The 23,237-nt window shown below is 51.4% G+C and overlaps 12 protein-coding genes across 12 annotated transcripts; 5 read left to right on the top strand and 7 right to left on the bottom strand.

Moving 5' to 3' along the window:
• Positions 1 to 313: 313 nt before the first annotated feature.
• On the bottom strand, positions 314 to 1,726 carry N7446_009133 (putative exopolyphosphatase; the record flags this gene model as incomplete). Its single annotated transcript, XM_058517878.1, has 1 exon — positions 314 to 1,726. The coding sequence occupies one exon, from the start codon at positions 1,724 to 1,726 to the stop codon at positions 314 to 316; it is 1,413 nt and encodes a 470-aa protein (XP_058368666.1).
• Positions 1,727 to 1,843: 117 nt separating this feature from the next.
• N7446_009132 (1-aminocyclopropane-1-carboxylate deaminase/D-cysteine desulfhydrase) lies at positions 1,844 to 3,010 on the top strand (the record flags this gene model as incomplete). Its single annotated transcript, XM_058517877.1, has 1 exon — positions 1,844 to 3,010. The coding sequence occupies one exon, from the start codon at positions 1,844 to 1,846 to the stop codon at positions 3,008 to 3,010; it is 1,167 nt and encodes a 388-aa protein (XP_058368665.1).
• A 357-nt stretch (positions 3,011 to 3,367) lies between these two features.
• Positions 3,368 to 8,781, bottom strand: N7446_009131 (uncharacterized protein; the record flags this gene model as incomplete). Its single annotated transcript, XM_058517876.1, has 6 exons — positions 3,368 to 4,469; positions 4,523 to 7,185; positions 7,237 to 7,328; positions 7,379 to 8,224; positions 8,301 to 8,349; positions 8,422 to 8,781. 6 exons carry the CDS (start codon positions 8,779 to 8,781, stop codon positions 3,368 to 3,370), a joined length of 5,112 nt encoding a protein of 1,703 aa, XP_058368664.1.
• Positions 8,782 to 9,669: 888 nt separating this feature from the next.
• Positions 9,670 to 10,952, top strand: N7446_009130 (structure-specific endonuclease subunit SLX1; the record flags this gene model as incomplete). The annotated part of the gene is made up of 2 exons (XM_058517875.1): positions 9,670 to 9,908; positions 9,992 to 10,952. The coding sequence occupies 2 exons, from the start codon at positions 9,670 to 9,672 to the stop codon at positions 10,950 to 10,952; spliced, it is 1,200 nt and encodes a 399-aa protein (XP_058368663.1).
• A 25-nt stretch (positions 10,953 to 10,977) lies between these two features.
• Positions 10,978 to 11,700, bottom strand: N7446_009129 (bifunctional thymidylate/uridylate kinase; the record flags this gene model as incomplete). The annotated part of the gene is made up of 2 exons (XM_058517874.1): positions 10,978 to 11,501; positions 11,556 to 11,700. The coding sequence occupies 2 exons, from the start codon at positions 11,698 to 11,700 to the stop codon at positions 10,978 to 10,980; spliced, it is 669 nt and encodes a 222-aa protein (XP_058368662.1).
• Positions 11,701 to 11,893: 193 nt separating this feature from the next.
• Positions 11,894 to 13,455, top strand: N7446_009128 (tRNA-ribosyltransferase family protein; the record flags this gene model as incomplete). Its single annotated transcript, XM_058517873.1, has 4 exons — positions 11,894 to 12,107; positions 12,196 to 12,461; positions 12,488 to 13,200; positions 13,296 to 13,455. 4 exons carry the CDS (start codon positions 11,894 to 11,896, stop codon positions 13,453 to 13,455), a joined length of 1,353 nt encoding a protein of 450 aa, XP_058368661.1.
• Positions 13,456 to 13,737: 282 nt separating this feature from the next.
• Positions 13,738 to 15,860, bottom strand: N7446_009127 (methylenetetrahydrofolate reductase (NAD(P)H) MET12; the record flags this gene model as incomplete). The annotated part of the gene is made up of 2 exons (XM_058517872.1): positions 13,738 to 15,711; positions 15,771 to 15,860. The coding sequence occupies 2 exons, from the start codon at positions 15,858 to 15,860 to the stop codon at positions 13,738 to 13,740; spliced, it is 2,064 nt and encodes a 687-aa protein (XP_058368660.1).
• A 396-nt stretch (positions 15,861 to 16,256) lies between these two features.
• N7446_009126 (uncharacterized protein) lies at positions 16,257 to 16,892 on the top strand (the record flags this gene model as incomplete). Its single annotated transcript, XM_058517871.1, has 1 exon — positions 16,257 to 16,892. One exon carries the CDS (start codon positions 16,257 to 16,259, stop codon positions 16,890 to 16,892), a length of 636 nt encoding a protein of 211 aa, XP_058368659.1.
• A 24-nt stretch (positions 16,893 to 16,916) lies between these two features.
• N7446_009125 (uncharacterized protein) lies at positions 16,917 to 17,827 on the bottom strand. Its single transcript, XM_058517870.1, has 4 exons — positions 17,759 to 17,827; positions 17,616 to 17,646; positions 17,252 to 17,530; positions 16,917 to 17,196 (listed from the first exon to the last, which is right to left on the bottom strand). Exons 1-4 carry the CDS (start codon positions 17,779 to 17,781, stop codon positions 17,068 to 17,070), a joined length of 462 nt encoding a protein of 153 aa, XP_058368658.1. The 5' UTR covers positions 17,782 to 17,827; the 3' UTR covers positions 16,917 to 17,067.
• Positions 17,828 to 18,083: 256 nt separating this feature from the next.
• Positions 18,084 to 21,017, top strand: N7446_009124 (glucan 1,3-alpha-glucosidase ROT2; the record flags this gene model as incomplete). The annotated part of the gene is made up of 2 exons (XM_058517869.1): positions 18,084 to 18,165; positions 18,223 to 21,017. The coding sequence occupies 2 exons, from the start codon at positions 18,084 to 18,086 to the stop codon at positions 21,015 to 21,017; spliced, it is 2,877 nt and encodes a 958-aa protein (XP_058368657.1).
• Positions 21,018 to 21,128: 111 nt separating this feature from the next.
• Positions 21,129 to 21,671, bottom strand: N7446_009123 (uncharacterized protein). The gene is made up of 2 exons (XM_058517868.1): positions 21,620 to 21,671; positions 21,129 to 21,564 (listed from the first exon to the last, which is right to left on the bottom strand). The coding sequence occupies exons 1-2, from the start codon at positions 21,624 to 21,626 to the stop codon at positions 21,173 to 21,175; spliced, it is 399 nt and encodes a 132-aa protein (XP_058368656.1). The 5' UTR covers positions 21,627 to 21,671; the 3' UTR covers positions 21,129 to 21,172.
• An 823-nt stretch (positions 21,672 to 22,494) lies between these two features.
• N7446_009122 (uncharacterized protein) lies at positions 22,495 to 22,707 on the bottom strand (the record flags this gene model as incomplete). Its single annotated transcript, XM_058517867.1, has 1 exon — positions 22,495 to 22,707. The coding sequence occupies one exon, from the start codon at positions 22,705 to 22,707 to the stop codon at positions 22,495 to 22,497; it is 213 nt and encodes a 70-aa protein (XP_058368655.1).
• Positions 22,708 to 23,237: the final 530 nt, after the last annotated feature.

Below are 23,237 nucleotides of genomic sequence, written 5' to 3'. Positions count from 1 at the left end.
AGATCTCCAAGGCGGCTCCCTTTTTTTTCTTTTTTTTTATTATTATGCGATTTGCGTGCTTGCATCTCTTCGATTTTCCTTATTACGTCTCGTGTGTGATCTTGTTCTCCTTCCATACTGTCATTTGCATCTGGTGGGCCTGGAGCATTGCACATATTGCATTCATTTTTTGTTTCCCTTGTCATTCCAGAGAACAAGGCATTGGTGTTTGAGGGTTGGATTAATAGGAGTCCTTGAGCAATTCAATTCTGCATATTCCACTTCGGTACCGTGTAAGGTGTATTTCTATCAAGTAGATCATATAACAGTTTGTTTACAATTTAGATACTGCCGTCCTAAGCAACGGCGCAACCTGCTTTCTACTCCCAGCAGCATTCTTCTGGATCCATAACCTTCTCCAAAAGGGTGTATCTGACCCATTCAGAGCAGAACACACATCTCCTAGCTCGGAGATATTCTCGCCGTCCAACGGAGACCACTCGACAAGCTCGAGTCGGGAAGTGGTCTGTTCAACAAAAGCCTTGACACCCTCAAGGGCAGACTCATTTTCACGAACCACGCAGACAAACAGCTCACGACAGAACGAGCCATCAGCTGCCGTAAAGGCCGTCATAACAACAACAATATCTAGCTCCTTCTCCGCTGTAGCCGCAAACGAGCGTACAGCATCCAGGAATTTCTCTGGTGTACCCGCCTTCTGCACAACCCATCGGATAGGCTTAACAGAAGAACAAAATCCCATCTTAACAGTTTTCCCAGAAGACTGGGAAGTCTCAGTCCAGTCCTTATAATCCCGATCGAGGACTTCATCCAAATTCAAGAGATCGAGACTATTCTGCTTAGCATTAAGAACACCCTCGTAGAAAGCCTGCAGATTCCAGTTGTCTTGTGGAACCTTTGCTGCCTCCAATTGTCCTCCGATCTGAGATTGCAGGGTCTTGACAGCCTCGCGGTCCACATCAGTGACCTTGCCCTCGGCAGTGAGATTTGATGTATCGATCAATACCGCCGAAAGAGCGAGTTTCGCTACTTGCACCATCTCTGCTGAGATTGCTTGCCCGTCGCCCATCAGCGTCCGGTTCTGAAGTTCCCTCGTGATAAGGGATGCGCAGGAACCGGGACCGGGTTGAATGATTAGCGGCTGGTTCTCTGGTAGTGATTCGGTACTTGGCATGAATTTTTCATCGACGTGGTGGTCGATGCATCCCACGGCTCGGAAGGTGACACCTGGCAAACCAGGTAGTGAGCCAGATCCCTTGTCTGTGTCGGAAGGAATTGGAAAGGCATTCCAATCGACGAGAGTCGCTTCAGCAAGGAGCTGTTTGAAGATATTTTGCTCTTGCAGGTTTTGCGCAAAATCTGCAACTGTCACGAGATGCAAGCCGAGGAGATTTCCCGCCGAGCCTTGGGCGTTCTCAAATTGCTCCTCGGCTCTCAATGCGGGAAAATTGGTCGATAGCCATAATGCAGTTGCAAACTCTGGTCGTAGCCGATATAACTCCGGGCCTGCAAGCACGTTGGGAAGATTGAGCAGGGGAATATGAGGTCGTGGGGCTTTGAGTGGGAGGCGGTTGTTCGCGCAGAAGGAATAAATGATCGCCGAAACAATAGAGTCGAGGTCAGCTGAAGGATTGCCGATCACGTAGATTGGAGATTCGGATAAAGCACCCGAGAGGAACTGGCGGTGCAGCTGGCGCGCCTGTCGCAGGAACTGGAGGAGAGTCATTGTTGAGAAGATTCCGATAGCTCCAAGGGTCCGACGTCATCGCCAGGCACGTGCGGAGTTGAACATCTCCAACTTCAACTCCAACTCCAACACAACACAACAACACGCCACACCAAAATGAAAAGCACAATGGCCCTCCCCCTCCCAGAACGCTTCTCCCAAATCCCCCGCCATGCAATTCTCTACCAATCCCCATCCCCAATCCACCCCCTGCCCACACTTTCAAGATTAACACACCCCCGCATAACCCTCTTCGCCAAACGCGAAGACCACTCCTCCCCACTAGCATGCTCTGGAAACAAATACCGCAAACTAGAATACATAGTCCCAGACATCCTCTCCAACAAACCCATCCACCACGCCCACGAGAACAACTTAACCCCAGCAGCACCTCTCCCAGGCCCAGCAACGACCCTCGTAACAGAGGGCGCAATCCAAAGCAACCACACCGTCCAAGTCGCAGCCCTGGCACGCATACTAGGTCTCAAAGCTATTGTTCTGTTACACCGCGGTACGGGCGGTGGATTACGCGCGGCTGTTGATAAAGAGGGCTATCTGCGCAGTGGGAACGTGCAGGTTAATCGTCTTCTCGGTGCTGAGGTGCGGGTCTGTGAGGAAGGGGATCCGCTTGCGGATGATGCGACGCCGCTGCTTGAGGGGTTAGCTGCTGAGGGGGAGAGACCGTATTGGATCCCTGGGGGTGCGAGTTTGCATCCGCTTGGGGGGTTGGGGTATGCGCGGGCGGCGTTTGAGATTGCTGAGCAGGAGGAGGGGATAGGGCTTGGGGGGAGTGGACGGTTTGATTATGTTTTCGTTGCTTGTGGGAGTGGGAGTACGGTTGGAGGGTTGGTTGCTGGGTTTAAGTTGTTGGAGAAGATGAAGACGGGGAGTGGTTCGAGGAGGGTTGTTGGGATATTGAATTCGCCGACGAAGCCTAGGGCGTATCATGAGGAGAGGGTGCTTGCTTTTGCGAAGAGGGCTGGGGGGATGATTGGGCTTGAGGATGGGGATATTGGGATGGATGATGTGCGGCTTGATGATCGATTTGTTGGGAGTGGGTATGGTGTTTTTGATGCGGATACGAAGGAGTCATTGGAGTCTATAGCGAGGACAGAAGGCATGGTGCTGGATCCAGTGTATACGGCCAAGGTTGCGAGGGGGATGATGCATTGGGTTGAAGAAGGAAAAATCGTGAATATTCAGCAGCCCTTGGATGAAGTGAATGTTTTGTTCATGCACACCGGTGGGCAAGCTGCTCTAGGAGCGTATGCAGATATCAAATAAGCCAGATTGGCGCACAAGTAAAATCAATAAGAATGGCTGGATTCAACTAGTATTACAGGGTGAGTTGGCAGCAGCAAAAACGATAACTCGTGACAAACGTGGCCTTGGTGGTATGAAAAACAGAAGTAAAAACAGAAAATAATTCGCTGGAAAACACCCCCGGACTCGCCAGACCCATCTCTTGTAGTACACCTTTTTCGAAAATTTATAACAAACGAAGCATAGAAGAGGGGAGTCAGATAGGGACAGAAGCAAAGAAAAAGACAATAGAAAAACAGTAAAGACCTGAGGAACATATGGTCGGGTTTTAGAAGAGAAGAAAAATTTGACCGAAAAAAACACTCAAGCAAGGCGTGATCATAGCTCTGAGTCGTCGAGGGCTTCATTGGAGCCTTCATGTTTGATTTCATGAGATTCGCTAGTTTGGATTGGCTCCTCATGAACTGAGCCAGCACGACTGCTGCCATTATCGGCTACCAGAGCTGCGAGGGCCTCGTTCGCATGAGTATTCTCCATAGACTGTCCCTCAGCCTCAGGATCGACATCTTCTTGATTGGTCAAATCCGCAAACACATCATCCAAATTCTGGCGAGGACTGCTGCTTGCGAATTGAGGTTCACGACCGAAACGCGGAGGGCTGAAAAGCGATGTTTCCATACCCTGCTGGGGTGAGGGAGATCGAGGTAGGAACGAAGGGGATTGAGAAGCGACGGCGTGAGGGAGGAAAGCAGAGGATGATGTAGGTGCAAAGGCTGGTGTGGAGTCGCTAGCAGGCAGAGAGTAGTTTGCGGAGAAAGGATATGATGCAGTATTTGGGTCTGACATCGGCGTCAATGTTGGACCCGTGCTCGGAGGTTGGGTACTGCTGGAAGTCACAGGTGCTGGCTGCAAAGATGTAGGCCGAGCAGACTGTGAGTGAGCATCCACCGATTTCCGCTTGGTGACGCCGATATGCTTGGGACGAAGATGCTCTGGGAGATCCTCGGGACGATCCACGCCAAGCTGGGCCATCATCTTCTGTTGCTTAGTAGGGCGTGGCTTTCGCGTGGACAAGGACTGCTCCAGAATTGGAGGAGGTTCCGGGGCAACAGGAGCCCACTTATGAATTTCCTGCCGGAAGAAGTTTGTCTCAAAAGTGAGAAGAACTTCAGCACCTTCTATTTTGCGCAGGTAGAATATCAAGGTAGGGACTTCCTCGGTTGTAGTGCAAGCAGCATTCGTAAAGCCATGCAGAAAATCGCGGAACGCAGTAGCTTGGTTGATAATATTCTCGAGAACCTCTTCCTCTTCGGGCTGGAAAGGGAGAGTTGCAATCTCCGCATGCCAGTCCTGAAGGTCCTCAAGTTTAGGACGAGCTGCATCACGTGGAATCTTCTGTCGCCAATCGCAGATCGGGCATGTGTACTTGTCGAACTCCTTGACTTTTCCCCTCGCAATCTTCAAGCATTTCCCATGGTACCTATACGCTGTAAGTTATCTTATCTCCAATCCATAGTGTGTTTGTTGACTTACCATTCGTGACAGACTTCACATTCGATCATCATCCCTGCCTCAGAGTGTCTGCAGATACAGAAAACATCCCTCTTTCGTGACTTCGGACCCCACACATTCGGTCCGCTGTTGGTATTTTCAAGCAGACCGTCAGGTGAGTTATCCCGAGAGGAGGGCTCCACAGGCGGGCGGTAACTGTCCTCAAGATCGAAGCAGTACGAATTCCGCTTAGCAACGTATTCCATGTGAGACCTCAGGATGTGCAAAGGGGCGTTGGCCTTGCCAAACAACTTCTTGCCCTTTCTCATCCAGTCTTCGTGTCGCTTTTGTTCCCGCTCCAAGTCAATTGCGCCGATGGGTCGACTGGTCAAATGCTCAAGAGACTCCATTAAGTCCCGGATATCCTTGTACTTGGGTCGATTCTTCAGCTCGGGATCCTTGCTCTTCTCGTACAGAGTTTGGATCCGCTTCTGCGCCTCACGTTGCTTGGTCAAGATGGCATCCACAGCAGTGAGCGTATCTGGCGATACTGGGAAGCGAGACGCCTGCGCAGAGAGAGCTTCCAGTTGCTGATAGTGGACAGCTTCAACCGACATCAATTCCTTGGCCTTGTTCTCCCACGCATCACCGAGGCGAGTCAGTTCCTTGAAATGTAGCAAATGCTCGTTGGTCTCGGAAAGACCTAGCTGTTCAGCGGAAGAGACAAGATCTCGGCAATTCTGAAGGGTCAGGTACTGATCACGTTTGCGAGCAGCTTCGTCGGTCCATTTGATTTGTCGGGAGACTTGTTCCAGGTGTTCCAGTTCCGGGATTTCCACGTTGAAGTTTCGGCCAGATTCGATCATCTCTTCAATCTCCTGGATCGGTCGTGTGTGCGGGTTCATAAGGGCAGCATTAATATCCTGGCGGAATTTCTCGATTTCGCGGGTCTTCTCTTCCAGCGCAGCCATCTGTGGACAGTCGAACGAAAGTTTATCAGCCTCTGCCAGAAGGGCGTAGATGTGTTCCACTCTGCGGACTTCACGGTCGCGATCGTCCAGCTGCGCTGCCTTGGTACTGGTCCTGCGCCATGCCTTTTCGTTTTTTCTCCGGTTTTGTTGTTTCCGGGTAATGTAGTTGTTGGCTTCTTCCACCCATTTATCGCAACGCTGGACGAAGGCCGCAAGATCTTGAAGGCCAGACAAGTGGTACGGGATTTTCTCACCTTCATTGAGTAAGGTATGAAGGGCCTTAAGCTGGGGCTTTGGTTCATCCTCCAAGGTCTTGTCGAGCTTTTCGGACCAAGTTTCCGGGATCCTGGCACGTTCTTGGACCTTCTGTACGAGCGCCTCTAGATCGGCATCACTCATACGATAACGCAGGGTGTGGTTTGGACCACACAACTTCTGAGCAAAAGTTTCTCCACAGCAGTCGTACGTGTCCACATGCAGCAAGCAAACAGTTTTGCCTGATTTATGACAGCGGAACTGGGTGAGGTAAGCGTATGCTTTGCAATGTTGACACTGGTAATCATCTTCAGGAATATCTTCATCCTCAATTACAAACTTCGACTGCGGACCCTCTGCCATAGAGGTAGAGTAAGCGGAATTAAGGGCAGAGATTTCCTTCTGTCGGGCTAAGAAGTGAGCACGTTCACCAAGCTCTCGATCGCGGGTTCTCGCCAAAGCAGGTGCAAGCCACTTGGAGGTGGCAATTGAAGTATCACGCAAAGCCGCCGTCAAAAGCAATTCGTCATGCGAGAAGCACGGATGTCTGCGGAAGTTCTGAAGACGTTGAACACCGAGTGCTCCATACGGCTCCCAGTCAGCAGGCGCAAAGTTGACTGCTTCATTGAAATTGAAGCCGTGGTTGAACCCTGCATGATACGCTTGAGGGAACGTGAGAACGAATTGACCAGCGCGCTGATCCACGGCATAGACGTTGACGCCCGCCTTTCGAAGCTTATCCGGGGGCATCAACGTCACAAGCTGGAAAAGGAGGTCGGGCTGTCCTTCAAAGAGTTCCGGGACTGCATCGCGCATAGCAGCCTCAAAGGCCTCGGCATCCGCACCGGGAATTCCGTACCAAGTTTTAGTAGCGCCGAAATGCTGGTAATTGGCCGAATATGCGTAATGATCCTCGTTGTGCCAGCAGAAAGTTGAGAAGCACATGCCAACATAGACCCAAGGCACTGTCATGCCAGAGATGTCAGACTTGATGTGACGGAACAATGAGTCTCCATAGAATGGGAGCACGTTCAGATTCCAGGGATCAGAAGAGAATGGATCAAGAGGGTTGCGTTCGATGGTAGGGAATCCACTGCCATGGGTTGTCGAATGGATGTCCGCGCCATACTCGACCTCGACGGTTTCATGTAGATCCACAACAAGTTTCCAGAACTCGGCCTCAACATCGTCCTCTGTCTCGCGGCGATGCGTGTTAAGCACGGGATCAAAGGGCATTTTGGAAGCAAAATACTTCTTCTTGAACTCGTTTGCCTTATCCTGAAACTGCTTGAGAGAGTAGATGCCACCATCTTCAAAGCCGAATTCTCCTGTGCCAACCAGGCACTTGGGACAATGCCAGTCATGTTCCGATGGTGTTGTGGTAGATGGATCCAGGCAAGCTTTGTGATATCTAAGCTCACAACCGTCACACAGTAGGATTGAATCTTGATCATCTGCACTGCCACAGGTCTCGCATTTCTATTGATGAATCAGTATGAGGTTAATAACCGACACGGAGTCAATGCCTACCTCTCCATCTGGTGGAACACCATCCTTGCGAACTTTAGGTAGCGCAGGGCGAAGTAGAGACATATGGGAACCAGCAACGGTTGGTAGTGAATCTAGAAATACGATTAGACCAATCCTGTTTGAAGCGCGCAGGGAGATGTACCTTTTTTGAGGCGCTTGCTGCGTCGCCCACTTCCGCCATCATCGTCACCAATGTCACTCTGAGAACCATTCTCCTGGCTGATGGCACGCTTCACGGATTCTCCAGGTTGACCGTTCACAGGAGTGGATACCAAAGCATGCTCGGAAACAGTCTTGGGGGTCGATGTGCCGTTCTCTCCCTCCCGCTTGATAGGCGGACCGTTGTTCACCGGAGTGTTATTCCCAGGAGTGTTGTTCCCAGGAGTGTTGTTCGTCGGGGTAAACGGAGAGCGATTAACAGCAGTGAAACCACCAAGGCCAGTATTTACAGGAGTAAAACCTGTGGCCGCGGGACGTGGGGGAGGGGTGGGTTCGACGGGGGGTGTAGGCTTCTCAGGCGATTTTTCCATCGGGGTATGTGAAATTGCCATCCGGGGTAGAGTAGGAGTTTCATCGCGAGATTTCGAAGGTGTGCCATTCTCATCCATTAGAGGCTTGTAGGCCATGGGAGATTGATTGGGCGAAGGGGTGTAGGGGCCACCATGCTCAAGCTCAAGCTGTTGCTGGACACCTGGTTTGGCCCGGGCCAAATATTCCTCGTAAGGCTGTAGGTAGCGCTGGTAGGAGTTCTTGAGCGAAGTCGACAATGATGACATGATTTTGCCGCTGTATCCGAGGTCGCGACCGATTTCTGCCCATTTCTTCGTTTTGCACACGGATTCGAACCCACCACGGATCTCAACTGCCTTTTTGAGCTTGTAGAGATCCAATGGCCGCTTGTCAACGCTGGGTAGTCTGCTGTAGTTCGTGCCGTGCTGCTTGTGGAACATGGCGAGTCCATCGACGTAGTTCATGTTGGCGCGGTTACCTGAGTTAGAGTAAGGTCAGAACCGCACTGCGAAATGTTCCCAGGGTAGAATTATCTGCTGGATATTTGTGCTTACCTCCTTCGACGGAATTTAGTTCTTGTCGACGGGTTTTGAAGTGGAACCGCTGTAACCATTGTCAGCAGTGTTCCTACCAGTGCACCAGTCCCGAATGTATCCGTCAGAAGAGTATTCCTACCTCTGTATCAATTGCGAAAGTAGGTTGCCAGCCCTCTGGCGGGACTACTCTACAAATGCCGTACTTCTTGCCCTCGGGGGCAATCTTCTGGATGTAGGCCACCGGGTCTTTGAATTCCTCCTCCGTCGGACGGAAAGTCGGGGCTTCGGGAATTCCATGAGGGCGAATGCGCTTCGATGGCTCTCGAGGATTGTTTGGTTGACCACGGCGTTCCACAGTGGATAAATCAAGGGGCGTAGATCTGCGAGCGCTCAAGGGGACATTGTGGGAGTGTGATGGATGGGTGCTCGAGGACCGAGTCGGCTGTCCTGGCGCGGCCGCGGCCGTCGAGGTCGCCCCGGCGGAGGCCGGAGCTCCCATTGTTCAGAATAGGTTGGGCTAATGGTATATCGGTCAGATTGGGCGCGTCCCGTCGAGAAAATTAAAAGTGAGAGTGATGCGACAAGGGCATTGAGAGTGAGGGAGGAAAGGCGGTTTCGGAGTCCTGCGATCTGAAGGGGAAAGGTCGGGGGGCACGAACCAGGGAGTACGGGAAAACGGGATGTTTGGATAGAAAAAGACAGAGACAAGGTCGGAGGGGAAGGGAAAGAAGGGCAGTCGCAGGGAAGAAAGAGTAGATGGGATAGAAGCTTAGCGGATTATGTTGCAAGGACGTACAGATCAATGTACTGAGAAGTACTCTCGAGTCACTTTGTGTGGGCCACCAGTACTGAAGGGACCTCAAGTGACCTGGAAGGACTCCTCATTCCAGTACCGATTCATACAGTATTGGACTGCTCAGGGCCCGATTTAGTGCCAAAACGGTCATCTGCGGGTAATCTACTCGTAAAATACCGTTACTGCAAACGGAACCATGGATTCGAGTCCCGTGATATGCGACATCATACGGTGTTCGACGTGGCTGTGGTGAGGTACCGAGTTAATATAGACGCTCTGTTGTCTTCGGCTTAGTATATCTTGGGTTGCTGCTGATATTTTCACTTGTTTGTTTGCGTTGTGGATCGACTTCTTTTTGGGCCTTTTTCTGAGGCTCTGTAGGATCAACCTATATTCAACTCTAAAAGTATTCTGGCTTGATATATTTTCGATTTTGATTTCTCGGCATATTCTATCTCGCATAATCCATTGGGCTATTTGCAATTGACTTGGTACCCCAATTCCCCGTTAAAATATCTCATCATGTGACGAATGTTTATCAACGGCGGACCCGCAATGGAGCTAATATCAAGGGCCGAAGTGACTACAATCATGGAAGGGTCCAAACCCAAGCCAATCCCAGCGTATTACTGCTGTTATCTCCTCAGATCAACAGTCAGACATGCCTCGCTGTACATCGGCTCGACGCCAAACCCAATCCGACGACTCCCACAGCACAATGGTATCGCCAAAGGTGGGGCCAAACGAACTGCCAGAGACAAATTACGACCCTGGGAAATGACTCTGGTGGTGGAAGGGTTCATGAACAGGGTTGGGGCTCTGCAATTCGAGTAAGTATACCTAAGTTTACTTTCGATATATATATATACTCTCCCCCCGGCGATAGACAGTCTCGAATTCTAATGTCGCGCAGGTGGGCCTGGCAACATCCGGAGAGGTCTCGGCATATTGGATCCGAGGATGAGCTAGATCCCAATGATCCAGCCAAATCCAATATCAACCCCAAGACCGGGAAACCGAAGACCAAACCGCGCGCGCGTGTTAGGAGATCTTTGACGGCTCATCTGGAGGATCTGCATTCGCTGCTTCGGTCGTCTTATTTCTCTACGTGGCCATTGCGGGTTCGCTTCTTTCGGGCTGATGTATACCGCGTCTGGCGTGTTTGGAGTGATCGGGTTGATGGTAGCCTACCGGCAAATATCAAGGTCATTTTAGATGGAGATAACCTCGGTGTTGTTCCGGCTATTCAGAAAGGCAATGACCTCGTTCCTGTCGGGGGCGTGACCAACTTATCTGTTGATTATACCAAACTGGAGGATTATCTCGAGAAATCCATGTTCCTTCTGGAAGACCCGGAAGATCTACAGTGCAAGTGCTGCGAGGGACCTGTGTCTCCGGACAAAGAACAGATAGTGGTGTGTCCACAACCAGACTGCCGTGGCACGAGTCATATCTTATGTCTATCTACCAAGTTTCTTGACGCTGCCAATAACCCGGACCTCCTCACACCAGTTGAAGGGACCTGCCCAGCATGTGAAACAGTGGTACAATGGCCAGTGATGATGCAAGAGCTCACTTTCCGCAACCGAGCAGAAAAAGAAGCGCGCGCAATCATAACAAAGAAAGAGAAGCGTCTCCGCAAAGAGTCTGCAGCAAAGATATCTTCGGGGCCTCAGTCATCTCCTGTGAAGCCCAGGTCACAACGGACACAAGAAACCACAGACGACTTAGAACCAGATTGGTATAGAGAGGTTGATCTAGAATCCGACTCCGATTTCGACGGTCGACAAAAGAACAAAACGACTCGACCTGCGCCAAAACTCGACATTGTGATCGAAGACAGCGATTGGGACGACGCAGAACTTGTGGAATGACAGACAAGACAAGTCCAGCCTGTCTCTAGTTCGCAAGAGGTTCCAACTTCCTCAACGCGCCACACGTGTCCAGACCCGCAATGCAACCAGTCACAGCGCTCTGTATCTCCTTCGACACCTCGTCCATGGATTTACCCGCATCAATAATGGCGACATCCTGCATCTTCTCAAATATCGTCTGGAAAAGCTCCCGCACGCGGGTTTGCATGGCCGCATTCTCATATCGCTCAGCACCAAATCCACCACGCTTAGCCGCTTCCTCTGGGGAAATGCCAAGGAACAGACAAATATCCGGACGGGGTAGACCAATCTCCGGCTGCCATGCCCAGTCCAGGGAGAGTGTGGGGTTTGCTTTGGCGGCCGAGTAGACGACGCCGGAGTAAGAGTAGCGGTCTACGATGACTGTGGTGCCGCTTGCGATATCCTCTTCGATGCTCTTTGCTACCTCCCACCGGTTTGCCGAGAAGAGAAGGTGGATGGAATGGTCGTCTTGCTGGGATGAGCCGCGGAGGTAGCTATCGATTAACTTGCCGATGGGCGTTGTCCTGTCTGCAGAGTTATTAGACCAATGGCACAATTACAGAACACAGTTCAGATGAATACCTGGAAATCGAATGTATTTCACAACATGCCCCTGCTCTGAGAGGAACCCTCGTAGCATCTCGCATTGACTTGACTTGCCGGCGCGGTCGAGTCCCTCCACGACAATGAGAGCTCCGCGTCGCGTCTGCGCTGGTAAATCGGTCATAGTTGAGGATGTGAATATAATATTGTGTGTAATTGGCGTTCACTCATTAATATTGTAAAAGTCAGATCTCTCAGAATATGACAATAGTCCAAGATGTCCAAATGTTGTCCAAGTCCAACGGATGTTTATCAGCAAGCCGCATTTTCTCCCGATAAGATCAACCCCGAAGGCTTCACCACAACCTCCAGCAGCCATGGACGAAAAGCCCCCAATGACATTCAATCTTCTGGGCTCGGCAGCTCCAGTTCTCGCACCGCGGGTAGGTCAATTATCCATCCCTGGTCGCAAGGCTATCACAACGCCGCACCATGTCCCGCTCACGTCGCGGGGCACAGTGCCTCACATCGCACACGATGTGATGCGCGACCACACGGCGATTAGCAATTTATATATCGGACTCGAGGATTGTAAGTGATATCTCGAAGAGATCATCATCCTCTGGCCCATCCATCAAGACCATATCTGACAGTGTATGCCCACCCGGGCTTAGAACAGTCATCGAGAGAAGCGACTCTGCACCCGTATACAAAACACCAGCTGCGGCGCACGAGTCTCCCCCTGAAAAATTCACCTGCCTACCTAATGACATGCCCGTGTTCCTTGGCCCGCGGCGGTTTCCCGCGATTGTATGCCCGCCTCCTAACACGTCAACTTCTATCGCGCTGTCTACGTCCATTGGATTCCGCCAACTTCCCGCGAAACAATATGTGGAAGCAGTGCAAAAGCTGAGGCCAGATATTGCAATTGGAATGGCAGACCTAGTTCTGGGAAAACCCCCGGGAATAAGAGGCGCGAGAAGATGGTTGATCGCACGCATGCGTTTACTCGCGATGCATTGGAGCAGTTATACGGAAACACTGTTGCCGAGAAAGGCAAGTCAAAGACTGCATTCTTTGCACCGGTCTTACCGCTGGATAATGCGCAACAGTCGCTTTATCTGGAGGATTTGGAATCTGAGTTCCGGTGGGATATATCCGGTCTGGCGCTTTACCAGGCTGCCTCGTTGGAATTCATTCCTGCTTCTTTGGGGGATTTGCCGCGCTTGCTGTTTAGTAATCCTGCTACTCCTCATGATATCTTGCGTGAGATCTCGCTTGGTGCTGATCTTTTGACGACGCCTGTTTTGGGTGCTTCGTCGGATGCTGGTATCGCACTAGACTTCAAGTTCCCGCCTCCAGTTGCGCTGGATTGCGGTAAGCAGCCTATGCCGCTGGGAGCTGATATGTGGTCTGCTGAGCATGCGACTGATGTATCTCCTCTGGCTGAGGGATGTGTCTGCTATGCTTGTCAGAAACATCACCGGGCTTACTTCCATCATTTGCTGGCTGCGAAGGAGATGTCTGCGTGGGCACTTCTTCAAATTCATAATTATCACGTTTTGGATCTCTTTTTTGCTGGAGTTCGAGAGAGTATTCAGCATGGTACCTTCGAGCAGGACGTTGAAGCGTTCGCTCGCTTTTATGCCTCTGAGATGCCGGAGAGCAGTGGTCAAGGTCCTAGGTATGTCACTTTCAATGTGATTCCCCATATGAGATGACAGCCTTATTCATCCCATAGCGTCCTTATTTGGTATCACTTTGCTAACTATTTCATAGGTTACGTGGCTACCAACTCCCAGCCCCGGGAGCTCACCAACCCCGCCGCACACCAAAGGTATATGGCCGTCTTGAAGAAGTCATCGACTCATCTTCAGTTGTGACGCCTGACACCGACGCAAGCGGTCTCGAGGAGCACGGATTTGCGCAGAAGGCATAACCTCCAAACAAAATCTCTTGCATGAGCGGACCTGTTTATAGAAGCATTTGCTTATAACTCAGCGTATCAATGAATATAAACGAATCCATAAACAAGACATGCATATTCATAATATTCATCTCAATTGCACGAGGTCAAGACTACTATACAGAATCCATATTTTGTACCATTCATTTCTCGTATGTCCAGTCCAGGCTTGCCCTCATTACACCATCAACATCATTCTCCATCACCAAGGGTATATCTAGATTCCAATTGAGAGGCGGAAGTGGGGGATGCAATCTAAGCATCCTCGCCCGCCAACACTCGCCACATCCACTTGACCTCGTCTTCCTCCTCCTTCGAGCCGCGCTTGGTTCCAGCGCCGAACTGCTGGCCAACGACGCAGACGAGCCAGGCGTCATTCTTGGTGGTGTCCAGGTAGGTTTCGGTGGGTGAGCCGCGGGGGTAGATGCGGCGCCATTCGTCCCAGATTCGGAAGGCTTCTTCTCCCCAGGCGCGGAAACTGACCTCTTCGATGATGGTGGGTGTCACGATTTCCTTACCGCGGAACACGCCCCATGTGACGGCGTTGACGCTCTCTGGGTTGGAACCGAGGTCGTCCAGCTCGACATCGGCAGGCTGGGCTGGAAGCGAGGATTCAAAGGCTCCTGTGATGTTTGTAGCGAACCAGGTCAGCTTGTCGTGACCGTGCTGGGCGAACAGTGGCTTGAGGATATTTTTGTAGTCGTTGTTCGAGCAGAAGAACTCGACGAAAGGCTTCTGGAAGACGAAGCCCTCGCGCTGAGGGCCCCAGCCGAAGATGTGGTGGTCACTCTTCACGCCATTCACGGCGGGCTGTGAGGCCAAGGTCCACCAACCGCGGCCGTCAATGAGCTTGAGGAGCTCTGGGCGAATCAGTTCAGTCTCGGCGTTCAAGCCACCACCGTCTTCTTCGGCACCACCCTCTGACCACGGGACCATGTGTAGCTCTCCCGAGACGTGGCGCCGGAAGAGTGTGCTCATGTCCGATGAGTCCACTGGGTGTCCCCATAGCCGGCGAGCGGCAGCGGAAGTGACATGAAGCGAAGGGCCGTAGCCGTCGATTTCGCCGAAAGCAGGCGAGCGAGCATCACCCCATCGTCCGTTGGGGAAGTCGTCCCATGTTGCTTCTCTACCAAGCGAGCCCAGACCCTCAGAAATCTGGAGAGTAGTGCTGCGGTTGGGCTGCATGGGCATACCTACACTGTCTGCAAGGGCCTCGTGCACGGAATCCTGTGATGACTCGTGCACAGATAGCTTGTCCACGATAACCCGGTTATGAGGCTGCGAGTGCATAGACGACGCACGGCTTCTTCCCAATGTACGTCCGGGGAAATCGAGAGGAGCACCCTCCTCGATAGCAGAGTCGTTCATCTCTGAGTAAGGAGGGATCAAGTCGGATTGCTCCAAAATGAACGACACCGTCTTCTCCAAGTTCAAGGTGTAGAAGTGGAATCCCCGCGGTCCAGGGCAGGGGAGATCTTTGATACCACCCACGATCTCACTGACAATGTCCACACCGGCACGCTTGACTGCATCATCATCGTGCTTCAGCTCTTCCATACGTCGGGAGATCGGGGGAGGGATGGTGACGTGGCTGAGCTTGGTGACCCGGGTCAGGATCTTGTAGCTGTGAATGGGCATCAAGCCCGGGATGATGGGAATAGTCTTAAAAGCACCTGACTCATGGTTGCGGAGCATGTCTTCAAATTTGGTGTAAGCATCGATATCGTATGTCAATTGGGTCATGATGAAGTCTGCGCCAGCGACTGTCTTCTCAACCAGATAGGGAATGTCTCTCGCCGGATCCTGGATATCTTGGAAGGCATCGGCGGGATGGCCCTCGGGGTATGCAGCAACACCAACACAGAAGTAGTCCCCATGCGTCTTGCGAATGTACTTGACAAGGTCAACCGCAAAGGTGAAGTCCTTGTTGCTATCGTCCTCTCCGTGCATGTTGTACTCCTCACTGCGGGGCGGGTCTCCACGCAGAGCCAGGATGTTGCGGATTCCAAGAGCTTTGGCTTCATCAAGTGCCATATCAACCAGCTTGCGGCTCATGTTGGTACAAGTCAAGTGCAGGACCGTCGTTAACTGTAACTGGCGTTGGCATACTTCGGCCAACTCGAGCGATCGTGCCGCTGTGCTACCACCAGCACCCCAGGTGACCGTCACAAACAGCGGACGCAGAGCCTGAGCCATCCGCTCCAGACGCGCAGACAGATTGGCGAAACCCTACATGAATCCATAATCGTTAGTGACTTCACATCTTTGCGCACGCGGGGTTACCCCACCATCCGGGTCTTTGGAGGGAAGAACTCCAGGGAGAAGTAGTTGGCATCTGGCGGCAAAGCCGCAATCTTCTCTGTAATTTTCTTCTCCATTGTGTCTAGGGAGTGTATGTGGAGAGGGGTTGGATGAGGAAAAGAGAGAGATCCGGGCAAAAGTGGACCATGTCACAATTATGGCCGATTGCGTCGGATACTGCGATGTCTACAGCTGCCGAGGGGCCACGCACTAACGATCTACTAGATGTACACTATGTGCATAAAATGCTTGAATAGCCGATTTCTATCATGCAAGGAGTAGTGTAGTAACTGCTGAAGGAAAAACCAGCTGGAACCCTGCAAAAGTTGCCATGGGATCCAAGATGACTCAGCCCGATATCGATCGACGTGCTTACTGCTTAACAGCGATTAAGTTGGATACTTCCATTGACCGCAGTCGAGCTTCATTGGACATAGACGTTTGTTTCTTTTAGACCTGTGGCTCAATTCCCTATGATGGCATCCCGTCCACGGAACATTCTTCGCTATTTCCGTTTGCAGATCCGGGATAGCAGATCACGCGCAGTGTCGCGACGACTCCTGTCCACACCCTCTCCTTCACAACCTCCAAAGCCACCCAATGTGAACGCCATTGACTCCCGGTCTCGTCTGCGTCGGTTCAATGATCGTCTCCCCGGCTTTCTCCGCAATTATACTACCCCCTTATTCGGCGCTCCGGTCACCCACATCACATCATTCCTAATACTCCACGAGATCACGGCTATACTCCCACTATTCGGACTAGTTGGTGCCTTCCATTATGGTGCATGGATGCCGGATCTTTCCTCGGAGACAGGCGAGACCAATGCCTTTGACGAGGGGGCTGCACGTTTTGGTCGCTGGTTGAAGAAGAAGGGCTGGGTGGACCAGGATGATGTAAATACTGTCGCGGAACACGAGGCTACTGGGGAGAAGATAACGGAGCGTGCGGGGGTGCGATTGGTCCTGGAATTTGCAACGGCCTATGCAATCACCAAGGCTTTGCTGCCGGCTCGGCTGGCAGCGAGTGTATGGGCCACGCCGTGGTTTGCAAGGACCGTTTTTACACCTACGACCAACCTAGCCAGGAGGCTGTTCCGAAGAGGTTGAGCTAGTCGAGCATTACTGTGATACCAGAGATCGATGTTCATAAATCATATGAAATTGTATATTGTTTATTTTTCCAAGCCATCAGGGACCTTCCCTCGGACTCGTGGCGTTTTTTTATGCTGCAAGCACCCGAGGATTGGCATCCGTCAGACCAAGTCACTTGGAAACGAGTAATTTACTCGTAAACCCAAGGGGAAGCGGCGGACTTCCACTTGAGGACCTCGGAGGGAGTGAACCAGAGGCCAATCTCCTTCTTGGCGTTCTCGACGGAGTCGGAACCGTGGCAGACGTTGCGGCCGACATCCTAATGACGGGTCAGTATGAGAAGAGGATAGTGTGGATTGCGGGGAAGCTCTTACGATGGCGTAGTCACCACGGATGGTACCGGGGGCGGAGGCCAGGGGGTTGGTGGCACCGAGGATGACACGGCCGGTCTTGACGACGTCCTTACCCTCCCAGACCATGGCGCAGATGGGGCCGCTCAGCATGTAGGCGACGAGACCCTTGAAGAAGGGCTTGGAGGAGAGGTCCTCGTAGTGCTTCTCGAGGTGCTCCTGGCTGGGGGTGGTGAGCTTCATGGCAACGAGCTTGAAGCCGCGGTTCTCGAAGCGAGAGATAATGGGGCCGATGAGTCCACGCTGGTTGGGGTCAGTTACTGCTTTCAATTGAGTGACCAATCTATCTTCCGTGATGGGATCGGTTCAACGGATGCTATATCCATACCTGGACACCATCGGGCTTGATGGCAATGAAACTAGAGCAATTTGTTAGCTTGACCGGACAATGAGGGGTAACGGCAGGGATGGAGTGAAGGGGAATTGGATAAAAGGGCAAATTAAGGGAGAGCATAAAGAGCAAGAACGTACGTCTGTTCCTCGTTGGCGGACATTTTGAATATGAAACCAAAAAATGTATGTGGTATGAGGTGGAAAAAGAGGGAGGAGGTGGAAGATTAAATAGAGGGGCTTTTTTTCGGTGCTATCACATCTGGGCCGATGATTGGCTGACGGGGGAGGAGGGGTGTCTCACCTTGGTGCCTTATCGCCTTGTGACCTTGGTGCCTTAATGCCTGACAATCAAGGTGTCCGGCCAGCTTGAAGCTGTTGACATCTCCACACTTTAGATGCGGGTCACATCATCACTCACACCCTCAGAGATTGAGAGTCTCTGGTTGCACATATTGTCTACACTATGGCCAGGAGTCAGCCTGCGCCCCGTTGGGCAGTCTTGCTCTCCTTGGTGATCCTCATTGGATGCATTGTTGTCCCCAGTTGTATGGTTTCCCTTTTCCCCTTCGGTCAAGCTTACGGACGGCTAATTTTGCATGCAGGGGCTGTCAAACATGGAGACTTCAAGACATGCGAACAGTCTGGATTCTGTAAACGAAACCGCGCATACGCTGATGACGCTTCTACTCAAGGCTCATGGAACTCGCCCTATGAGCTCGATCCCGCCACCGTACACTTCAAGGATGGCCTATTCACAGGTGTCCTCATCAAAACAACCACTGCCGACGAGAAGGTCCGGTTACCTCTCACGGTCTCTTTCTTAGAATCGGGAGCCGCTCGTCTGTTGGTGGATGAAGAGAAGCGACTGAAGGGCGATATTGAAATGCGACACGGTAGCAAGGCAAACAAGAAGCGTTATGATGAAGCTGAGCAATGGGTGCTCGTTGGTGGCTTGGAAGTCAGCAAGTCAGCTACATTGAATGCCCAGAGTGAAACTGGCTTCACCAATGTTCTATACGGACCTGGAGACAAGTTCCAGGCAGTCATTCGCCATGCCCCATTCGGGATTGATTTCCAAAGAGACGGTCAAACTCATGTTCAATTGAACGAGCGAGGCTTGTTAAACATGGAGCACTGGCGCCCGAAGGTGGATGGAAAGGAAGGTGAATCTGGCGAGGACGAGAGCACCTGGTGGGAGGAGACATTCGGTGGCAACACTGACTCCAAGCCCCGTGGTCCAGAGAGTGTTGCTCTTGATGTCACTTTCCCTGGCTACAGCCATGTGTTTGGTATCCCAGAGCATGCCGACTCGCTTTCGCTCAAGGAGACCAGGGGCGGCGATGGCAACCATGAGAACCCTTACCGTCTATTCAACTCGGATGTGTTCGAGTATGAGCTCGAGAGCCCAATGACTCTCTACGGTGCCATCCCGTTCATGCAAGCCCACCGCAAGAACTCGACTGTTGGTGTTTTCTGGCTCAATGCAGCGGAAACCTGGATTGATATTGTCAAGTCCACAACTACCCCCAACCCTCTATCATTGGGCACCAGCTCCAAGACCAACACTCAGACTCACTGGATCTCTGAGTCTGGCCGGCTTGACTTGTTTGTCTTCCTGGGTCCTTCGCCTAAGGAAATCAGTAAGACGTATGGCGAGCTCACTGGGTATACGCAACTTCCCCAGCAGTTTGCCATTGGATACCACCAATGTCGCTGGAACTATGTTACAGATGAGGACGTGAAAGAGGTAAACGCCAAGTTTGACAAGTACCAAATTCCGTACGATGTGATCTGGCTTGATCTTGAATATACTGATGACCGTAAATACTTCACCTGGGATCCCCTCACCTTCCCTGACCCCAAGGGTATGCAGGAGAAGCTTGATGAGACAGAACGAAAGCTTGTTGTCCTCATCGACCCTCATATCAAGAAGGCGGATAACTACTATGTGTCCGACGAGCTCAGAAGCAAGAATCTCGCCGTACTCAACAAGGATGGCGAGATTTACGATGGATGGTGTTGGCCCGGATCCTCAAACTGGGTCGATTGCTTCAACCCCGCTGCTCGTGTATGGTGGACAGCTCTTCACAAGTACGACAAGTTTAAGGGATCCCTCTCGAATCTTTTCATCTGGAACGATATGAATGAGCCTTCTGTTTTCAACGGACCGGACATGAGCATGCCCAGAGACAACCTGCACTATGGCAACTGGGAGCACCGTGATATTCACAATGTCAACGGCATGACCCTCTTGAACGCCACCTACGATGCCATGCTCCAGCGCAAGAAGGGCGAGATTCGCCGTCCATTCATTCTGACGCGCTCGTTCTACGCAGGCTCTCAGCGTGTTGCTGCTATGTGGACTGGAGATAACCAGGCCACATGGGACCACCTGGCGGCATCTGTCCCTATGGTCCTGACCAATGGCATTGCTGGTTTCCCATTCGCAGGTGCCGATGTCGGCGGCTTCTTCCACAACCCTGATAAGGATCTGTTGACCCGCTGGTACCAAGCCGGTATTTGGTATCCCTTCTTCCGCGCGCACGCTCACATCGACACTCGTCGCCGTGAGCCGTATCTCATCAGTGAGCCCCACCGATCCTACATCGCTCAGGCCATCCGTCTGAGATATCAACTTCTCCCTGCCTGGTACACTGCTTTCCATGAAGCCTCAGTCAACGGAACACCGATTGTGCGGCCCCAGTACTACGCCTTCCCAGATGACGAGCAAGGCTTCGCGATCGATGATCAATTATACCTTGCCGCTACTGGTCTTCTCGTGAAGCCCGTTCTGACCGAGAACACCGAAACCGCGGACGTGTATATCTCCGATGACGAGAAATACTACGACTACTTCGATTTCACCGTCTATCAGGGTGCTGGCAAGAGACACACTGTCCCCGCCCCCGAGAACAAGGTGCCCGTCCTGATCCAGGGTGGCCACATCATCCCCCGCAAGGACCGCCCCCGTCGTAGTGCCGGTCTCATGCGCTGGGACCCATACACCTTGGTCATTACTCTAGACAAGAACCGCGATGCCGAAGGAAGCCTGTACGTAGACGACGGCGAGACCTTCGATTACGAGCGTGGAGCTTACATCCACCGCCACTTCCACTACCGCGAGTCCGTCCTCTCCTCGGAAGACGTCGGCACCAAGGGACCCAAGACAGCCGAGTACCTCAAGACGATGGCCGGTGTCACCGTCGAGCGGGTGGTTATTGTCGACCCACCCACCGAGTGGAAGAATAGGGAGACCGTGACGGTTATCGAAGATGGGGCCAAGGCGGGTTCCACGGCCTCATTGGAATTCTACGAGCAGCAGCTCGGACAGGCATCCTATGCCGTGGTGAAGAAGCCAAATGTTGGCATTGGAAAGACATGGCGTATCGAGTTCTGAGCAATTGGTCTCGGATTCGTACGATTTATGTATGCGATATAACAATATATTATCAAAATTGCTAGGCTGCATGTAATCCGCGGCTATTTGAGTACTCATATATGAACAGTATCCCATTCGATTTATACAACTCAGTAGGACAACCCTTCTATAATTTAATTCCCATGCGCCTCGACCCAAACCAAAAATTGCTCGCCCATACTAGCTTCAGTAGCGACCAACTTCAACTCCCCACGAGGACTAATTTCCCACACAATCTCATTCTCCTGCTCTTGTTTGGTTCCCTTCTCGTAAACGTTGGACATATCCTTTTGCTGGTCGAGGAACTCAGGATATGAGTCTCTGAAGTCTGCCAAAGCAGCCTGGTTCGCCTCCTCTAGTGTATCAAAGATTCCTTCGATTTCGGGTTCCGACATGTCGGGGTTCTCGTTGAAGACGACGAATTTGTAGGGAATTGGGAATTCTGCGGTGCGTTCGCGCTGGGTAGGTTCGTGGTAGGCCGCCTTCACTCTGTCCAGGAGGTCCTGGGGCCATTCAGGTGTAGAGTCTTTGGGTTTTCATTAGCCATGCTTTGATGTGTTGAGATTATCGGGGGATGATACAACTCATGTTTGCGAATAGCGCGGTGCTTGTAAGTCGGATAGTAATAGTAGGAGAAATTCACGGTTCAGATTTAATGCCAGATATATTGAGGTTCTATCAGAGAAAGAGGGCGTCTCCAAGTTTATATCGTTGATTGAAATTGATCATTCACGATATCGCGAAGCCGCGTGGGGACAAACTCGCGACGATCTGCGCCGCTATGACGCCGTGTGCCAGCAACCCTTCATTTTGTTGTCTTTTTTTGCTTTATTTAGCGGTGTGTAACACCAACAATATCTCTAGTCACTCTGTTTAATCTATTGCCCCTGAATATCTTGTTTGCGAACTAATGTCGCTATCCGTGGATATATATCAGTCACCCGTGGCGCCTATATATGCAGGCAATACCCGTGGATCAGCAGTTGCAGTTAGGCACAAAATATTCTAGTGACGATCATGACATCTAGTCAGGATCACAGGATACCTGGATTCGAGGGTTGGTCCTAACAGCTTTGTTACTGATACCACGAGGATTCAACCACTTCTTTTACTGTATACTGTACTCCCTAGAGCATAGAGACGGTAGATTCTTTTTAGAAACCGTTCAAGGCTCTGCTTGCTTTCCCCGTTTTCTCCTGTTCTAAGGTTAAGTACAGCAATGATTACCACACACAATACGGGGGAAGTCGATTTAGCTGCGCTCTGTTTTACAAAGCAATTTCGTAATGGGCCGAATGCTAGTATCCAACACACCCATAGTAACTATAGAGGCTATAAATGCGACTCCATAACAAAGCCTTACGAGCCTAACTATATAAGATCACACTAAGTAGGGAAGGATAGATTCCATACCCAATTCATCGACGAGAGTAATCGAGTCGTCACTGTCGTCAATTCAGTCAGCCTCATGTGTCTCAATCAGGTCGAACGGGTTATCATCGTTGTCGTCGAGTAGTCCCCATATCGAGACCTGCATAATCTCTTGAAAATAAACGTCAAATTGATCCCGAGCTCGGTACTCCAACGTACTCCAACTGTGTTTTAGACGCCGTCTTTGCGTGCGGGGTGAAATCAAAACCTCGAGCTTTGCGACAGCACCCGCATTCATTAGTACAGTGTCTAGCACCAAGGCTCCGTGAGCCAATATTGCGATGGACACAGCACCCACAGTCACGTCCACAGCATTCTCCTTCTCTAGCACAGTGGTCACGAAGAGCGCGGTGCATGTACCATTGCGGGAGTGAGCGCCATAATATAAACGCTCTTCACACAGGCCTTTATGGAATGCGCCGCGATGTAACCACCATTCTCGCCCCAAATCTAATCCTTTCTGTTCAATTTGGCCAGTTCTTCTTTTCAGCAAGAGGCTTGGAGCTCTCGTTGCGCGAAATCGGTCGGTTGTTACTCAAATTCTTCGTGAAGAGATATCTCCTTTTGGACAATACTTCGGAGTCCATTCTGTAACAATGAACTTGCGCATCTGAGTTATAAATTGGTAGCCATCGTCTCTGGTGTAGTAAAGAAGCGTAGTCGTTGAAGGGCATTTACGTCTCCTCTCTTTTCGAGCTCGACTTCCACTGTCTTGTCATATCCCTATATGGTTGGAGTGGGCGGCCAATCGCCCAGCGATGGCTTAGT

Source organism: Penicillium canescens (assembly GCF_028828765.1).
Source record: "Penicillium canescens strain IBT 15451 chromosome Unknown utg000006l_segment0_segment0, whole genome shotgun sequence".
Taxonomy (NCBI): Eukaryota; Fungi; Ascomycota; class Eurotiomycetes; order Eurotiales; family Aspergillaceae; genus Penicillium; species Penicillium canescens.
Note: the sequence above shows the minus strand (reverse complement) of the source record. Positions and strands in the feature narration are given on the sequence as shown.